The sequence below is a fragment of the Rhizopus microsporus genome (assembly GCF_002708625.1).
Source record: "Rhizopus microsporus ATCC 52813 unplaced genomic scaffold scaffold_23, whole genome shotgun sequence".
NCBI classification, from domain to species: Eukaryota; Fungi; Mucoromycota; class Mucoromycetes; order Mucorales; family Rhizopodaceae; genus Rhizopus; species Rhizopus microsporus.
The window spans coordinates 75,157-93,049 of record NW_019671938.1 but is presented as its reverse complement, the minus strand read 5'-3'; the positions used below and the strand labels follow the sequence as shown (position 1 = coordinate 93,049).

General features: G+C 37.5%; 11 protein-coding genes across 11 annotated transcripts in view; 7 read left to right on the top strand and 4 right to left on the bottom strand.

Moving 5' to 3' along the window:
* The window catches only part of RHIMIDRAFT_286380 (small GTPase-binding protein), a gene marked incomplete at both ends in the record, with an annotated part of 1,309 nt that extends 1,025 nt beyond the window's left edge, over positions 1-284 (top strand). The window contains one exon of the mRNA XM_023613376.1: positions 145-284. Within this exon, the coding sequence (XP_023462216.1) occupies positions 145-284 (140 nt within the window). The remainder of the gene's footprint in view (positions 1-144) is intronic.
* A 286-nt stretch (positions 285-570) lies between these two features.
* On the bottom strand, positions 571-2,355 carry RHIMIDRAFT_247670 (DAO-domain-containing protein; the record flags this gene model as incomplete). Its single annotated transcript, XM_023610434.1, has 5 exons — positions 571-1,344; positions 1,396-1,462; positions 1,512-1,627; positions 1,688-2,040; positions 2,094-2,355. 5 exons carry the CDS (start codon positions 2,353-2,355, stop codon positions 571-573), a joined length of 1,572 nt encoding a protein of 523 aa, XP_023462215.1.
* A 347-nt stretch (positions 2,356-2,702) lies between these two features.
* Positions 2,703-3,342, bottom strand: RHIMIDRAFT_241522 (DUF757-domain-containing protein; the record flags this gene model as incomplete). Its single annotated transcript, XM_023609600.1, has 5 exons — positions 2,703-2,765; positions 2,830-2,843; positions 2,893-3,104; positions 3,154-3,244; positions 3,297-3,342. 5 exons carry the CDS (start codon positions 3,340-3,342, stop codon positions 2,703-2,705), a joined length of 426 nt encoding a protein of 141 aa, XP_023462214.1.
* Positions 3,343-3,599: 257 nt separating this feature from the next.
* On the top strand, positions 3,600-6,727 carry RHIMIDRAFT_207798 (vacuolar protein sorting 41; the record flags this gene model as incomplete). The annotated part of the gene is made up of 9 exons (XM_023607007.1): positions 3,600-3,704; positions 3,763-3,904; positions 3,959-5,198; positions 5,254-5,479; positions 5,535-5,723; positions 5,765-5,875; positions 5,937-6,012; positions 6,061-6,297; positions 6,351-6,727. The coding sequence occupies 9 exons, from the start codon at positions 3,600-3,602 to the stop codon at positions 6,725-6,727; spliced, it is 2,703 nt and encodes a 900-aa protein (XP_023462213.1).
* Positions 6,728-7,362: 635 nt separating this feature from the next.
* On the top strand, positions 7,363-9,316 carry RHIMIDRAFT_230814 (glycoside hydrolase). The gene is made up of 7 exons (XM_023607677.1): positions 7,363-7,777; positions 7,844-7,855; positions 7,909-8,107; positions 8,162-8,227; positions 8,274-8,299; positions 8,350-8,730; positions 8,783-9,316. Exons 1-7 carry the CDS (start codon positions 7,660-7,662, stop codon positions 9,208-9,210), a joined length of 1,230 nt encoding a protein of 409 aa, XP_023462212.1. The 5' UTR covers positions 7,363-7,659; the 3' UTR covers positions 9,211-9,316.
* Positions 9,317-9,326: 10 nt separating this feature from the next.
* On the top strand, positions 9,327-10,230 carry RHIMIDRAFT_219546 (uncharacterized protein). The gene is made up of 5 exons (XM_023607384.1): positions 9,327-9,419; positions 9,525-9,712; positions 9,764-9,916; positions 9,965-10,066; positions 10,117-10,230. The coding sequence occupies exons 1-5, from the start codon at positions 9,338-9,340 to the stop codon at positions 10,138-10,140; spliced, it is 549 nt and encodes a 182-aa protein (XP_023462211.1). The 5' UTR covers positions 9,327-9,337; the 3' UTR covers positions 10,141-10,230.
* A 17-nt stretch (positions 10,231-10,247) lies between these two features.
* Positions 10,248-11,099, top strand: RHIMIDRAFT_73137 (V-type ATPase). The gene is made up of 6 exons (XM_023615616.1): positions 10,248-10,326; positions 10,383-10,441; positions 10,488-10,646; positions 10,697-10,774; positions 10,833-10,909; positions 10,959-11,099. Exons 1-6 carry the CDS (start codon positions 10,313-10,315, stop codon positions 11,058-11,060), a joined length of 489 nt encoding a protein of 162 aa, XP_023462210.1. The 5' UTR covers positions 10,248-10,312; the 3' UTR covers positions 11,061-11,099.
* A 38-nt stretch (positions 11,100-11,137) lies between these two features.
* On the bottom strand, positions 11,138-11,941 carry RHIMIDRAFT_247664 (uncharacterized protein; the record flags this gene model as incomplete). Its single annotated transcript, XM_023610433.1, has 1 exon — positions 11,138-11,941. The coding sequence occupies one exon, from the start codon at positions 11,939-11,941 to the stop codon at positions 11,138-11,140; it is 804 nt and encodes a 267-aa protein (XP_023462209.1).
* A 95-nt stretch (positions 11,942-12,036) lies between these two features.
* Positions 12,037-12,261, bottom strand: RHIMIDRAFT_207874 (uncharacterized protein; the record flags this gene model as incomplete). The annotated part of the gene is made up of 1 exon (XM_023607013.1): positions 12,037-12,261. A coding segment is annotated over one exon (225 nt), but the record flags the coding sequence as incomplete, so codon positions are not given.
* A 1,663-nt stretch (positions 12,262-13,924) lies between these two features.
* Positions 13,925-14,739, top strand: RHIMIDRAFT_268610 (uncharacterized protein). Its single transcript, XM_023612081.1, has 2 exons — positions 13,925-14,145; positions 14,204-14,739. The coding sequence occupies exon 2, from the start codon at positions 14,250-14,252 to the stop codon at positions 14,523-14,525; it is 276 nt and encodes a 91-aa protein (XP_023462207.1). The 5' UTR covers positions 13,925-14,145; positions 14,204-14,249; the 3' UTR covers positions 14,526-14,739.
* Positions 14,740-17,126: 2,387 nt separating this feature from the next.
* RHIMIDRAFT_241516 (uncharacterized protein) lies at positions 17,127-17,432 on the top strand (the record flags this gene model as incomplete). Its single annotated transcript, XM_023609599.1, has 1 exon — positions 17,127-17,432. The coding sequence occupies one exon, from the start codon at positions 17,127-17,129 to the stop codon at positions 17,430-17,432; it is 306 nt and encodes a 101-aa protein (XP_023462206.1).
* Between the last annotated feature and the right edge of the window lie 461 nt (positions 17,433-17,893).

Sequence of the window (17,893 nt, the reverse complement as noted above, 5' to 3'; positions counted from 1 at the left end):
AAAACGAGAAAGAAAGAAAGAAATAGAGAGAGAGTAGTGACAGTGGTCTTTTGATTTCTCTTTATGCAAAAAGGAAAAAAAAAAAAAAAAAGAAAAAAAAAGAGAGAGAGAGCTCATATAATATCATTTAGGCGGAAAATTTAGCAAAGAAATTGGATATACAGTATATTGAATGTAGTGCCAAGTTGAATCAGAATGTAACCAAGGTTATTCACACAGCCGCTAATTTAACAGTGACCCATCGTAAAGGAGGACTAAAGACAAAGATTTGTAAAATATTATAACTTTTTATATACATATTTATACCAATAACATGAATTTAAATCATTTGTTGTTTCTGTTTTTTCATTATTATTTAATACAAAATATAGTAATTGCGATGAATAATGAATTCATATCAGATGACGTTGTAAATACTTTTTGAGAGAGATACAGCGAAGATGTATGATATTTTATACTATTTTTTTATTATAAATATATATAATCTGGATAAACTTTGACAACAGAGAAAGAGAGAGAGAAAAAGGAGGGAAATACACAAATAATGATAATAAAAACAATACTATGACTTTAAGCTGCAACAGCCACTGCACTACTATTTTTGGCTTGTGAGACCTTTAATGGTTCAGGCTTCTTTTCTTGTTCCTTTTGCCATTCAAAGTCTTCGGTAGCAACGTCAATCAACATTTCTGCAATAGCCAAGGAAGCAGTACAAGCAGGTGTAGGAGCATTACGAACACAGAGAATCTTTCCGTCCATGACTTTACGTTCAAGAATATAATCGTTGGCTGCGACACCTCCTTCTTCAAATACCTGTGACATGACGCCAGCAAAACTCTCTTCAACCATATCTTCAGTTAAACCGGGAACATAGGCCTGTGCTGCACGAAGGAAGGCACGCTTGTTCATGTCTTTGTAGAGTTCTCCAATAGAAAGTGAAGGATTCTTGAGGGCAAACATCCAAAGGTTCAAGTTGGTTAAGGATCCAAAGACATCTTCCCACTTGAAATTTGAGAATTGGTAGCCTTCACGAGAAAAGGTAAGGCAGGCACCAGGACCAATAATCATCTGGATACCACGGCGTGCGTTCACAGTAGGTGTGAAGTGAACACCGACAGGAATACCACCACCGCTAGGAACAGGATAGACATTCATACGACAGATACCACGGTACTCTGGTTTGAGTTGATAGTATGTACCTCTGAAAGTAACAACCTTGGCTCGTTTGGGGTCACCGCCAGCAAGGGCGGCAACACGATCCGAATAGAATCCTGCACAGGTAATCACGTTCTTGGCAGTCACCTTTAAAACAGGGCCCTTTTGATTAGGCTCACCTCCCCAAATCTGTTGAATAGAATTAATAACTATATATCATTGTTATATCTTACTACATACCTCAACTCGTCCATCTGATCTCGATTCAAATTTCTTGGCTTCAAACGCTAATTTAATTTCTGCACGACTACAAAAATGTTAATTTTTTTTTAAAGTCGCACTTTGTTTAATCTTACCCAGTTTGTACGATTTCATTAGCAATGCATTGGGCCACAAGACCAAAGTCAGTGATACCCGTATTAGGGGAGTACAAGGCAGAATAGGCAACCACGTTCGGTTCAAGTTGTTTGATCTGCAAGATACGTAACCATTAGTGACTCCTTCCTTATCTGTAATTTTTTTTTTAATTTACCTCCTCACTGTTGAGGACCTGAAGATCCTTGACGCCATTTAGGGTAGCAGTTTCCATCAATCGTTCAATCTGTTTATGTTCTTTTTCGTCCACGGCAACAATTAGTTTACCGCAGCGTTCGACAGGCAACTGATTTTGCTTGCAATACTCGTACATAAGATCAGCACCTCGTACACAGGTCTTTGCCATACGTGATCCAGGTTTATAATAGATACCAGCATGGATTACACCGCTATTGTGTCCAGTTTGATGTGCAGCCACTTCACGTTCCTTTTCCAAGACGGCGACAGTCATATTTGGGAAGCGTTTGAGTAGTTCTCTTGCAGTAGCCAAACCAATGATACCACCACCAACTATTGTTAGTTTATTATTAATAAAAGAAAAAAAGGAGACGGATAGTAATTACCAATGACCACGTCAAAGTCGGTCTTGCCATTATTTTGAGCCAGAGAGGTTCTGAATCTTTGTTCAGCAGCCATGCCACGTAGTTTAGCTAATCCTGGGTTCTCTGGAGTGTTCTCGCCAGGTAAACTCTTCCAAAACTTGAGCTGATTAGATTCAGCGTGTGCCTTTCGAGTCTGTAAGAGGATAACACCAGTGGAGGTGGCAACAGCACCAGCAACCATAAGATAACGACGTTGAAATAATCGAGAGGATCTAGCAAACATGAGGATTGAATAAAAAAGAAAGAAAGAAAGAAAGAGAGAGAGAGAAAGACAAAGGATGAAAAAGTAAAGGGTATTTATATACACAATCCTCCTGTAAGGAAATTTCTAATAGATCTATGTGTCCTCCCTTTAATGTCAATAATATACTATTTTGCCACATTATGCATTAATGAGGAGAAAACTAAAGATAGGAAATGTCACCTCCTATTGCTCCGACATGTGCGTATGTACGTGTGTTGTGTTTATGTTTATATTTATGCAAGTAACACCTTTTCTTATGTTTCTGAAAATTCCTTGCACACTCTTTTAGACACAATGTAACATTTATGTAATGCAGATCTACATGTTTATTTTTTACGTAAACAGTCATTTAAGCCTTTTTTATTTCTTGCAATTTCAATAGCATAAAACTAAATACACATCTGGTTAGTAAATGTTCCCCCCTTATTATTGTTATCACACATAAAAACATACCTGCATACGCACGCCTAAATTCATATATTAATAACAATCATTTAAAGAAATTATATCACTTACCAAACATGGTATTTTGCTCTGTATAATCTTCTCTGCAATCAATACGAATCAATGATCCAAAGTTGAATTCCTTGACTCTCTTTTCATATTTATTCATAAAGTTTCTCCACTTTTCTTTGGCTGCAGGTGTCTTGAAATGCTCTTCGTCTAAATGAACAAGATTGATCTCTGGAAAGGTGGTTTCAAAATCTTGAAGGATCTCATCGTCAATACTAGAGCATGATATGAGTACACGTTTTATATAATACTTGTAGATTTTACCTTGTTAAACGAAGCTGACGAGGATCAACAGTAGAGATCAACTTGAAATAAGTCTCGGCATGGTGCATGGCTTTTACAGCCCATTGCTTTTCTGTTTATACTTTTAATAAAGAGTGTAAACAATAAATATTTTGCATAATTACCAATATCTTCAAGTTGTTCAAGTTCGTCAGCAGAAGGAAGACGCATATTGTATGAATTAGATAGAAAGAGAGAAAAAAAAATTTTGTTACTTTCTGTCTTCTACTGCTAGTGTTCACATGACTAACTCCGTTTGAAAACAACAACAAAAAAAAAGAGGGAAACCTAATGTTTCATTATACAACTTTCTCCTTGAAATGTCGACAACAGACAGTCAATTAGAACAAAGTACAACTAATAGTCATTATGACTCAAATGAGGAAGAATATGATGACGAAGAATATGACGACGACGAAGAAGAAGAGATGGAGGACGAACCAAAGCTGAGATATCGTCGTGTGGGTGCAAGCGTCAAGGAGATTTTCGAAAAGGATACAGCTTCGACTATACGAGTATCTGATAAATTTGTGGTAGGTAAGAGAATAAGAAGACAGTGAAAACAAACAGGTCTTATCTTTATTGCTATAGGCACTCGGTACACATTGGGGTGCAGTTCATATTCTTGATTTCGAAGGCAATGTCATCAAGAGTTTCAAGAAACATTCTGCCACAGTCAACGCCATCTCTATTGATAGATACGACGAGTACCTTGCAAGTGCATCTGATGACGGTAACTTTAACACGCAAAAAAAAAAAAGGAGTTGTCACTCACACATCATATTAGGCAAAGTATATATTTATGCACTTTATACACCCGAGATTCAAGAGTTTAATTATAAAAGACCCATCAAATCAGTCGCTCTCGATCCAGACTATGCACGTAAATCAACACGCCAATTCGTATCTGGAGGCATGGCAGAACAGCTAGTGATGAGCGAAAAGGGATGGTTTGGGCACAAGGACATTGTTCTTCATGCAAATGAAGGTCCGATTTACGCTATTCAGTGGCGCACTCAGTTCATTGCCTGGGCAAATGATACAGGCGTCAAGGTATATGACACGAATTCACATCTACGTATCACCTATATCGATCGACCTGCAGGCAGTCCACGCGCTGATCTGTACAAGTGCCGGTTATGCTGGAAGGATGACACGACGTTACTGATCGGCTGGGCTGATACTGTCAAGGTTGCCGTGATTCGACCCAACGCGCACCAAGTAGCTGGACAGTCAAGTCATTATGTAGAGATCGTCCAAATGTTTCAGACGGATTACATGATCAGCGGTATTGCGCCATTTGACGACATGCTGATGCTGCTGTCGTACCTTATTGATGATGACAAGAGTGACGATGAATATTACCAGCAGAGACGTCCGGCTTCGCGACCCGAATTACACATAATCAATGACCAGAGCGAAGAAGTCTCGACAGATGTACTTGCCCTCCAGGGATACGAGCATTATCAGGCCAACGACTACGTTTTGGATTTCGTATTGGAAGATGACATGTTTTACATCATGGGCCCCAAGGACTTAATCGCCGCTCGAGCTCGAGACGAAGACGATCACATCGAATGGCTATTGGATCATTCTCGCTTCGGTGAGGCCCTCGAGGCAGCCAGGAACATGACAGTGCCTAGCAAACGGTTCAGTGTGGACGAAATTGGACAGACTTATCTCAGCTGGCTAATCAGTGAAAACAAGTATCAGGAGGCAGGACAAGAGTGCAGCTCGATCCTCGGACATGACAAGGGAAAGTGGGAAGATTGGGTCTTCAAGTTTGTCGAGCTGGGTGAACTCAAGGCGATTGCTCCGTATATACCAGTCAAGGATCCTCAGCTGAGCAGCACGGTCTATGAGATCGCACTAGCATGGTTTCTCAAGAGTGATCATGCTGCTTTAAGAATGACGATTCATACATGGCCCAAGACGCTTTATAATATACCAAATGTCATTGTCGCAGTCGAAGACGTATCCAAGAGGGACCCCAAGGACGAGGTCCTTTTGGAGTGTCTTGCAGATCTGTAAGTTAAAAAGATAAAACTGAAAGTTGGGGGCTTAGCTCATTGATAAATATAGATACACATATAACAATCAACCCGATAAAGCCATCGAATATTATCTAAGACTCAGAAGACCAAATGCCTTCCAACTGATCCAAGAATATAACATGTTTGATGCTGTTAAGGATAAGGCTGTCTTGCTCATGGAGTTTGATCAATATTTGCTTGAAAAGGAACCGGGAACACAACCCATCAAGATGCCTGCGGTTCAATTACTCGTAAAGAACACAGATGCTATTCCGGTAAGATTAATGTAATGTGTGAAAACCACATGTGTCCAACATATACCTGTTTTAGCCTGAGAAAGTTGTCAGACAGTTGACAAAGAATCGCCAGTTCTTGCATACTTATTTGGACGCCCTCTTTGATCGTGATCATCACCTAGGTTATGAATTTCATGATATTCAGGTCGAGCTTTATGCAGAATACGATTATCCTAAACTATTAGACTTTCTCCGTGCAAGTCATTACATATCTTTAGAAAAGGTAAAGCTATACCCTTTAGGACTGTTTATTAACTTGTGTAGGCATTCAAAATATGTGAGGAAAGAGATCTCGTACCCGAAATGGTCTTTATCTTGGGTCGCATGGGCGATAACAAGCGAGCATTGATGCTGATTATTAATCGGCTTGATGATGTGCAAAGGGTACAAGAGCACAAATTACATCTAGATGTTGCAATTCATATTTTGTAAATAGGCTATTGACTTTGCAAAAGAGCAAAAAGACGATGACCTATGGGAAGATTTACTTGTTTATTCTATGGATAAGCCCAGTATGTTGTATACACAAAGTTTGCATAATGTTTACTGATGTACGGTAGAATTCATCCGCGGTTTATTGGAAAACGTTGGTACTGACATTGAGCCACTGCGGCTTGTTCAACGTATACCCGACAAGTTAGAAATCCCTGGCCTCAAAGATGCTCTTTTGAAGATTCTACAAGATTACAACCTTCAAATGTCATTACACGAAGGATGTGAAAAGATCTTGGTGAGCGATAGCGTATTTTTAGCAGATAAAATGTACAAGGCGCACAAACGTGGAATTCGATGCAACCGTAAGTGATCTGCAATGAAATGTTTTACAAAATTTTTTATAACACATTGATAGAGGATATGCTTTGTGGTCTGTGCGACGAGCCTGCGTTTGACGAAAATGCAGCTGAAGATGTACCCAGCTCGGTTATCTTCTTTTGCCGTCATGCGTACCACGAGAAATGCCTATTGGCTGCCAAAGACATGACCGCGTTCGACATGGACAACAGTAATCATCCTGGCACACTCACCAGTAAGATCAATCGTGCCGCATTTCTCAAATCTACTCAAAACCTCGGCTGCCCCTTATGCAAAGAACAGACAGCAGGCGGCAACGCGTTTGTTAATCGCATGAAATCCCAACGAAAGGCAATCGCCCGTAGCAATAATAGTCCCCAGATTTCGCCGACCAGAGCAGATAGCATAAGAAGTTTTGGTACAGTTCGTTCGTAATAAAAAAAAGAGTGTTCTTTATTACATGGTTTCCTGATTTTAAAAACAAAAAACAAGAGAGAAACCAAAACAAAGAAAGCAAGCGGGTGGCTTATTTGAGCTTCTTCTTGGGACGAAGTTGGTTGGTGTGTCCACACTTTCTCTTACGGCAGTTGGTGGCACGAGGAGGAAGACGAGCATAACACTTGCGGCAAATCATCTTGTCACAGTTGTACTTGCTGGCCAAAGCCTTCAAAGAGGGTTCGATGATACCACCACGAAGACGGAGAACCAAGTGAAGGGTAGATTCCTTTTGAATGTTGTAATCACTCAAGGTACGACCGTCTTCGAGTTGTTTACCGGCGAAAATGAGACGTTGTTGATCAGGAGGGATACCTTCCTTATCTTGGATCTTTTGCTTGACATTGTCAATGGTGTCAGAGCTGTTTTTTTATTATTTATAAATGATGAGTTGCCTTTTTTATATTCACTCTTCCTATGTCGTCGTATTTACCTCTCAACTTCCAAAGTGATGGTTTTACCGGTAAGAGTCTTTACGAAGATCTGCATGGTGCGATTCTATAGATGATGTCAATAAGTTGTTGGATGGATGGATGGATGCAAGACTTTACCTTTGTAAGATGAACAGAGAAAGGGAAATTGGATCCACTAGCATCATTGACTCCCTTAAGCTCTTCCGCTCGTCCGCCCACCCCCGCAAAGCATACTATGGTTGAGCCCCGTTTAGGAATTTCCAAAAACGGAATATTTTTCTCCGAGTCGGACATCTATCCTACAACGAGTTCTCCTTAAAGAAGTTGTTTGTTGTCAGTTGATACACATAAAGTGGGTTAATTATAAGTTATTTAAAGAGTTAAAAATGTTGTCAATAAAAAGTAGCTTATAAGTGTTCTTTATCTATTTCTAAAGATTCCCCCTTTTTCTTTCAGCAAATGATTCTCAATCTTTTTCTTGGTGCTGTAATAGGTGTAGCTAGTCTTGTAGGAGCTGCCAATGCAGTGATCTCAGGCGCGGATAAAAAACCCGTCGTGATTGGTTACTATCCAAACTGTAAGTTATGCGTGATTAATGTATAAACAATGCAGGCTGAAATTTTTGTTTTATTAATGTGTGCAGGGAGTGATCGGTTTCCAGGTAACTTGTGTTTTCTCGCCCGTGCATATTACAACTAAGCCATATCTTTACAGTAACCAAGATTGATTTTTCTAAGTTTACGCACATTCACTATGCATTTGCTATTATGGCCAATGGACCCGTTCCTGTTTGGGGGAACCCACAAAAGGCTAACGCCCAGTTGACAAAATTGGTAACTATGGCTCATAAACATAAGGTCAAAGTACTTCCCTCGATCGGCGGATGGACCGGAAGTATCACATTTAGGTATAAAAAGAAGAAAGCAAAATATCCTCGCTCATATTGATATACATCTGTTAGCTCTACGGCAAAGAGTCAAAAGTCTAGAAAAGAATTCATAGACTGGAATATAAGCGTGATGAAGAGGTATACTGCCGTCTTTTGTTTATTGTTTACTGACATTCCCTTGCAGGTATAAAACCGACGGAATTGATATTGGTAAATAAAGTAAAGATAGCATTTCATTGCATACTGACACTTTTTACTAGACTGGGAGTACCCAGGTCGTCAAGGTGAAGGATGTAACGAGGTCAATGAAGAACATGATGTCAAAAACTTCCTTACGCTACTCAAGGAGCTTCGTCAAGCTATGGATGGAGAATTTGGTGTGGGCAAAAAGGAGATCTCGGCTGCAGTCTATATTCATCCCTTCAATTCATCTGTACCTGAGATGGCCAAGATACTGGATAGAGCCAATATCATGACGTACGATATAAATGGTCCATGGAGTCTTCGGACAGGCGCTAATGCTCCTCTGTATGCGCCTCGTGGTCAAGACAGTGTGGACTCATCTGTTAATGCCTGGATAGAGGCAGGTATGCCCAGACATAAGATAGCAGTGGGCCTTGCCTTATATGGACGCTCAGCAAGTAAGGCTTACTACATACATATCAAAACAAGCATTCTGATCTATCCATATAGTTGCCAAAGTGAACATGCTGAGAACAAAAAAGATCAACCAGAACCAAGTCCAAGGCCAAATATCTCAAGGCGATAAAACTGACGTGTTCTTCCAGAGCTCTTTTTGCCCCTTAATCCCTGGAGGACTATCGGGTACCTGGAGATTTCATAGCCTGCTGTCTCAACATGTACTCAAGTCACCTCTGGAAGCAAATAAGCCATGGGCGCGCGTATGGGATGCTGTTACATCAACTCCATGGCTATTTAACTCAAAGACAAAGATATTCATTTCTTATGATGATCCACGATCACTTGCTTTAAAAACATGTTATGCTCTTCAAAAAAACTTGGCTGGTGTTATGATATGGTCTATCGATCAAGATAGCAAAGGGAATGACTTGCTGAATGCTATTCACAACAGTATCAAGACTACCAATGCATCATGCTAAATGCACACACACACCATTGTTGTACCAAAAAAGAAAAGAAAAGCGTGTGCCTGTGTGCATTGTTGTCCTTTAATAAAATGAACTTTTCTTTTTCTTTTTCTTTTTTCTTTTTTCTTCTTGTCCATGTATGGTTAGTCAACATAATACAAGCACAGTTACCTTGACAACAGATATTCCTTCTACTCGAGTATCAAGTACTATCATGACAGGTATTTATAATATATTTCCCCCTTATAAAAAGTAATGACGCAATTTTTATTTCTCTTTCTTTCCTTCTTTCTAATTTACATAATTCAATCTGACCTATTTTAAAGAAAACTGTGCAATAGAGAATAATAACAACAATAGCCACCATAAGAATGCGATGACAAAGACAGAACATGAAGTCATATCCATACAGAATAGAGTTCCGCTCAAGTCCATTCGCATCGAACGAGATTACTCATTAGGAGACGGAATCACACGTTTTTATACAAACTATCCTGAGGATCTACAAGGACGAGTAAGGGAAACAAAGAAAAAAAGAGAAGTAGTTTTAATTTATATACTATAGATTACTCCAGAGCAGTTCAAACATACAATAGAAGAAGTGAATCGAATTATGGATTATGCAGATAGACTATCATGGAAAGTCATACTTGAAAACATTATGGAAACACTCACTATTTATCTATGGCCAGTCTTGTTTTCAACTCATTATCAAAGAGTAAAAAAAAAAGAAAGAGGAGTGTACCTTTACTGATATCCATCATAGGCCATTGATCGACTACATACATTCATTGACTCTGAAAACCAAAATGTATACCATCCACATAATTTATCCATTTCAGATCCAGTCAAATCTGCTTTTCTTTTCGCAAGTGTCAAATATATATAGCAAATATACATTTCTAACTCTTGCTTTAGATTGAAATTAATTTTTATGAATGAGAGAGATTTGTACGACTTCTCACGTGATACGATGACATGTTTCAAGTTTATTTTTTTCATTTCCTTTTTTTTTTCTTCTTTTTTTTTTTTCTTAATTATTAAAACACGTAAATTTATAAACTTCTTTTATATATATAAATATAAAGCCAACATTTTATAAAGTTAGAAGAAAATGTCTGAATATTGGTAAGAAAGAAAAAAAGGAGAATATATTGGGTCGAGATGTTAATGATTACTTCAAGTCCCGTTTATGCACCTTTCTTTGGCACCATGGGCTGTGCTGCTGCCATTGTCTTTAGCTGTAAGAGACCAAGAGACATTATATACACTTTATAACACGAATTTAGGTTTAGGAGCTGCTTATGGAACTGCCAAATCAGGTGTTGGTCTCTCTGCCATGGGTGTCTTGCGTCCCGATTTACTCGTGAAGTGTATTGTCCCTGTTGTCATGGCTGGTATCTTGGGTATTTATGGTGTTGTCGTCTCTGTCTTGTTATCTGGTGGCCGTAAGTCACTTCATATTTACTTTAATATATATATGAACTTTCTCTTTTAGTTGCTATGAAACAAACCCTCTTTAGCGGTTTTGTTCAAATGGCTGCTGGTCTTTCTGTTGGTCTCTCTTGTTTAGCGGGTAAGCCTTGTAAGATTTCAAATAGAAAAGGACAGTTTTAAACCATGAATATATATAGCTGGTATTGCTATTGGTATTACAGGTGATGCTGGTGTTCGTGCAACAGCACAACAACCCAGAATGTTTGTTGGCATGGTAAGTGTATATAAAGGGGACGTTTCATTATTTCTAAACCATGTTGTAGATCTTAATCTTGATTTTCGCTGAAGTCTTGGGTCTTTATGGTCTTATTGTCGCCTTGATTCTCAACACAAAAGCCTCTGGTACTGAAAGCGTGTGCAACTAATTAATATACAATAAAAACATACCTTCTTTTTATACATTTAATACATTTATATTTTATTATAAACAAGTATATTTACATTAACTATATTCAGAGTGGCAAAGCCGTAATATGCAACTAGAGCAATCCTCAAACTTTTTCGCGCATCCACAACCACAAAGCATGGTCCCATCTTCAGCCAAAATAGTTTCAGGAAAGTCTGGTTTGGGAGAAGAAGGATCTGGGTTTGATGAAGAAGGCCAAGTGATGGCAGAAATAGAGAGTTTCCTGGTATGGCTTTCATTGAATCCGATGTACACATCATTTCTGCCTTCTTTCATGGCGCGTGAAGGGTGAGCGTCGCAGCCAATACAGGCACAGTTATCACCGCATCGACAAGTGACTAGACGAATAATCTCTCCTTGCTGGTTCTTGGCAGCGGGCCCTAGACAGGACATGGCCGGTCGAGCACCATTGTTTGGTAGTAGGCCTGTCAAGTCATGTGTGGATAATGAAAATGAAACAGATTCTACTGATTGACTTGGACTGCAGCAACCACCACTATTACTATTGCAACAGCTGCTTATTCTCGCTTTGTTATTATTATTATTATCACTAGTATTATTACTAGTGTTATCACTTGTGCAGCATTTACTCGTAAAAGCTGTCTGCGTGCTGCAGCATTTTTTTAATGGTTCCTGGTCGTCGTCATTTGACTGTTTCACTGGAGTGCAGCAAGTCTTTTCACTCTCCGTCGTTTCTGGCAGTTGTTCATCCACATTCTTCCACTCGTGACTTGGATACTTTTGTTTGTTACGACAATTGATGTCAACTTGTAATAAGTCTTGATTATGTAGTGAATACAATACATTAGCATCCAGTAATTCCTGTAAATCGTGTATCATGTCTTGTTTTGGAGCTAATGGCCTCAGTGTCTTGTGCCTCTTTCTACTCTTCCCATCTAAAGAGGGGGGATATGTTATAAATACTATTTCTTTTTTTAATTAAAGGTTCTACCTTGTGATTTTATGTTGGCATCGTTACTTTTTATGCTGGCTTCTATTTTGTTGATATCATTATTCTTTACTAAACATTCACATCGTCTATGAAGTTGCCGCACGATTCGAAGTTCTCTGCATTTCAAGCACTGTGTTGCTGGTCTTCCTTTCTTTTTAATCAAAATCAGTTGTCGATCGGTATGTTCACAACTTGATGCACGATGTCCCTAAAACAGAAAACAAGTTACGATCGGATTCTTTCTGTAAAGAATACAATATTACTTTTATACAAGTTTCTATTTACATATAAAAAGAAAGGATCAGTCGCATGTTTATTTTGCAGATATTGCCGTGTTAAAGAGATTCAAAGCATTACCACAAGACCATTTTTGCCCATTGATAATCATTGAGATTACAGAAAAACAAGGGAAAAAAGAGAGGTGACAAAACGGGATTTAGTGTACACCGAAAAAAAAAAAAAGGTTATAAAAATAGCGCATGGGTTAGCCAATAAAAAATACTTTCTTACAGTCGGAAACAGGAAAAGAATTGTCAATAACAATCAAAAAGGTATAATAAAGGGAAGCTTCAATCTATTCTCACTGTCGTCATTCAATGCATTTGAATCAATAATATTTAGTTCATAATGCGCCCTGTGTAATCTTGTGTCATTGAAAGATTGTTGTCCTTTCTTACTAATGTTTCTTTTGCGTAATCATTATATAAAAAGAGAGGATGTGGTACATGTGTTACCCAATCCCTTGAAATGCAGCTAGCCATTACATACTGTGCACTATCTGGGCCTATTTACCAGATGAATATCAAATGTTTCTATTTCAAAGCACTTCCATCAAGTTCAATGGTTTCTTTTATAGTCGCACCATTATCAATTCAAGAATATACTAATAAATGCTAAGTGAATCAAAGATGCTTAGTTAGATGGTGTTTCTTTATTTATAGGTAAGCGTACTGCCAAAAGAACAAAGTCAGGCAAATCAAATTGAAGTGTAACTTCAACTATGATGTATATCAATAAAGTATAAGCTATTAAATACAACGTCTATTATATTTAACTGCTGTATATAATGTACAAAGTATAATCACTATAGTAAGGTTATAGGCGAAATGCTGAACACCATTTTTCTAAATGTATAAAACTGTGCAAAATATAACTCGAACTCGCCGCTAAAATTTTCTACAGTGACTGAAATATTGGTCAGAACAAAAAGGATTATAAGAGAGGTATATGTCGACGAGTCGCCATATAGCCTTCTTATTAAGATCGATAAAAGAAGGGCTCGTTGTTATATATGAAGATGGGGTTATTACGTGAATTAATCATGAACAATTAGAATTGAACAGAAAGCGTTATATAAGAATAGCGTGTATTGTGATCATGTTCTTTGTATTGTTCATTCCTATAGTTTTAAAGTAATCACATACGAAAAATTTAAGCATTTGTAGGGTAATTATGACCCATATGCTGTATGAAAGTTTGTTGTACATAATGTCGTGTAGGCCTTGTGTTTCTAGTGCTATTTGTTACGTATATTGTGTCGTGAATGATAATTCAGGAATCATGAGTCTTCTTTCACTACCGCAGCCCTACTGCAGCCATCATACTTCTATCCGCAGTTCATTATCTTAATTAACAAACATATAAATATCTTAAATAATTTTATTCAATAAACACCAATCCTTATCTTATAAAAACAATTTACATAAGTCTTTAGTCTTTGTTGTCTAAACTCTTATTCATATTCCAAGCCCGGTTCCCTAGTTCATTTTAATTGACTTGTGACATCTTTTGTTATGCAAGTGCTGTGAAAATATTGCTAAAACATGTTGTAGTTTTTCCCTTTTTATTTTACTTTTTCTTCTTCTGTACAATCCGTCATGTCTGAGACGTTTGATTTGACTGAATTTACATTAGAAGGGTTCGAAGGTAAACTAATACGTTCTTAATTAATTCAATGACCTGACTTAATAAAACGCGGTAATAGATGAGAACATCCATTGCATTACTTTGCATTCAAAACCAGGTAGTGATCTAATCAGTAGACTGTTGCAAACTCTGTATATTAAAAATGTTATTGTTGAATATTTTTCAAGTAAGCCTATTTCTTTTTTAATATCACAAAGTATGAACGACCTCCAATACTCTTTTAGCGATTTTAACTGGTGTTTCATTATAAATGGAAAAATAAATAGAAACATGTATGAAAGTGTAACAACAGACTTCCCAGACCGCAAAAAGTCAGGCATTTTATATCTTCCCACCACCAAGGCAATAGCAACTGTCAACCCACCTATATTAATGGAAATACAAAATTTAGTCGACGCAAAATTCATATCTAGAGTAATTAGGTATTGTCTAAATATTAAAGATAAATACAAGATATGCCCAATGGTTATCGTCATAGCAGTGAATGGATTTGAAACAAAAAAATACAGAGAAAAACGTTTTATCAGGAGAATAACTATTACATAACGACATGTGAACATTGGGCTGAAACAATTAAAATCTATTCCCTTGATACCATTGCAGATGGCATATTAAAAACACCTATGAACGAGTTTATCGCGCTTACGTATTTCCTTTGTTCTTAGCAAAGATCAATTCTTGCGCTAGAAGAATGGTCAAATCCAAATCTACAAAAAATCTATTATCTCGTCAATCAATCGAGTATAATCTTACAGTAGAGCATACATTCTACTTTATATTCCTCTATCGCATCTGATAAGAATAACTTATAATAACAACTATAGTAGCTACTAGTATAACAGTAATAATATAAGCATAAATAATGTCAGTGACGACAATAATATAAATAGCAGCCATAGATTCTCTACCGAAGTAAACTCTCACTCAAACTTAAATTAATAACATTCAGCTCTTCTTGATAAAGAATCTAATTCGCAAGTCATCGACTTAATAGCCTTTTTCAATAACACTAAAGCTGAATACAACAAGAAGTCGCATTGGATGTATGTGATAAGATTGAATTACTATTAAGAAAAATATCTCAATCAACTAAGGAAAATGATAAAAGAAAGGTGGAAAAGTACGTTGAAAGTGCGATGGAATTCATTTCAAAGCGTCGAAAAACATTTGAACCAAAAGAGAATGAGGAAGCGGTTACGCCCACTGAATCAATTGAAAGCGCCGACCTTTTCTTTGTAAAAGAATTTAAAAAAGATATAAAACGAAAATGAATTGGAGGGAACGTTACAATGAGGGTAGAAAAAAAGAACTATTTGACCGTTTCCGTAATCATTTATCATTAAAAAATGCATTCAATGGGAATAGGTTGTAGTTGCATATCATCTCATTTGCCCTTCTGCTATAAACAATAAAACTTTGTTCTTTATGTTATTATATTTGTTTAGTGTCGATTTCGATAATGTCGATAATGTCGGGCTAGTACTTCGACCTCTTTTTTATTCTTACACATTTTTGCAATTATTAACAACAATAACATCAAACTACAACCAATACATCAAGTTGATGGAAAAAGCCAAAATACAGGGCTCGATGTTTATGGCTTCATTTTTCACAATTGCCTGTACAATGGTCTAAGACCGTTAATGTTGTATTTAGCACCAATATTGAATTATAGATTATTCAAAGAACCTTTCATAATTTGTACATAAAAGACCCTGTAGACAGAGTGACTCACACTAACAACATGCGCTACAATGTGGTATATATTGTTACCCTGTATTAACGATTTATATATTTCTTCACTTCTTATTCACCCAAATAAAAAAGATATACTTGGAAGTTATTGTTTACTCATAGTCCATTTCAAATCAACTATTCAATCAACTCTTCAGTTAGTTAAAGAGAAAATGATTGAACTGAATCAGAAAGGCGGTAGCTCTACTGAAGAGCATATATTAGAGTCGGATACATTCTTATCATACGTTGCTAAGATAGAAAGGTTTTTACCCTATTGCAACAGGAAGGTAAAAGAGTTATTTGACAAGAGAGAAGAAGAAAAACAAAGGAAGAGTAATTCCATTAAGAGAAATTATGACCAAACTGGATCCAGTGGATCCCAAGGGAAAAATAAAAGGCTAAAGTTTACTACCTTTAGAAATGGTGGTTCGAAAGACCATCTAGAGAAGAGGAAGCTTCAAAAAGAGATATAAGGTTAAAAAATCCATGCCGGTTTTGCAACAAAGAAGAGTATAGCAAAGAACATAGATGTGACGAATACTTACAATTCCGATCATACTTTGAAAAGAGACAAGATGGCAGGGTAAATAATAATATTGCAGTAAAACCCAAAAACCTTAACTATACCGGTACCCTACAGATTCAGAATAAAGCCTTTATCACTAATATCACTAAAATATTATAAGCAATGTTGTAGATATTTTTATTTTAATGTTGGTTGATGAGCTTACCTTTCCCCACTGCCGTCGCTTTCTTCAGCAGACAGAGACGGAGAACACGAGTTCTGCTCTTCGGAAGCATCGGCATCATTTGCTTCTACATCTTTTTAAATGTACAAGTTAACCATTTCCTTTACTTATCGAATATTGTAACTACTCTGTACACTGCTTCATGTGGTAGAAGACCTCTTTCCGTCACGAATCTAGTAATAACAAAGCATCAGTCTAGCACCTCAAGAACCAACACAAGCACGCAAAGGGACAAAAGGAGCCGCTGTTTGTTCGAGAAGATTGATAGTTCTAAGCTTTCCTCGTGAATCCGCTGCCTTGAATGGCTTACCAGCATTTCATTTAATTAAGATAATGTCTTTGGAAAGTGTTTTACCTCTTCATTCTGAAGATAACCTTTTGTAATTGCATTGAACATAACGACAAGTGTAATAACATGCTGGGAAAGATGTCCTTATTTTGAAGAGGAAGTACAACATAGGAAATACGCTTCTGCCAAAATTTGACATGCTATGATGAGGTGGCTGCCCTGTTTTGACACTAATAAAAAAAAAAAGCTGTCGTAGATTCCCTACCCAGGTAAATTCTTACTCAAACCTAATTTAATAACATTCAGCTCTTGTTTATAAAGAATCTACTTCACTAGCCATTAACTTAATTGACCATTTCAAATAATAATAAAATGACTACAACAACATTGCTTGTTATCACCCTGCTTCCTTCTGACAGTTTGTCGAGCATAGAACGCAAGCGCTTTGACCTCGCTGACGACCTACGAAGCTATCGTGAATGTGAACGTCTGTACTCTCCGTTCAACCTGACTGGTATTACATTGGTCTCTATGATGCTCTCGTCCGTGGTTCACCGCCCGTTGGATCACTCTTGGTTCAAGCCCTTTATGGATAAGCTCGAGTCGAAAAGATGCGAAAACTCTTCCCTGCTGCTTCATCGTTATGTCGTTGGTCTGTTTGCTGCAAGCGGTCACTGACACTGCAGGGTGTCTTTGGGAAGCTATCTTGGTGATATCTACACGCGTAACATCTTTAATTTTTCTTTCTCACACTTCCAAACCCCAATGAAGAAAGAAGAAACAAGAAGCTCAAGTAAAAGATGTGAGTATTAACAATGTTTTGATTATATTGCTACATACGCCATAATCAGCAACACACACCTTCTTTCAGGGAAAGGACTCGATATTGGACGGCTTTCCATCAAGCAAAAGGCGATTAAAGTATATAGTGGAAGCGCATGCCAAAGCTGGATAGTACTTCTAAAAACACTTATAGGTAATTAGAAAGCACCCAGATACATATGTTTATTAAAGCACTAGTGGTTTTAATAGCGTCCTTGGCTTATCCAACAACAATACAGACATCACTAATCGACGTTCGCTTTTCACTGCGGAACATTGGGGTTACTTTAAGCTGCCCTAGGACATACAATACAGCT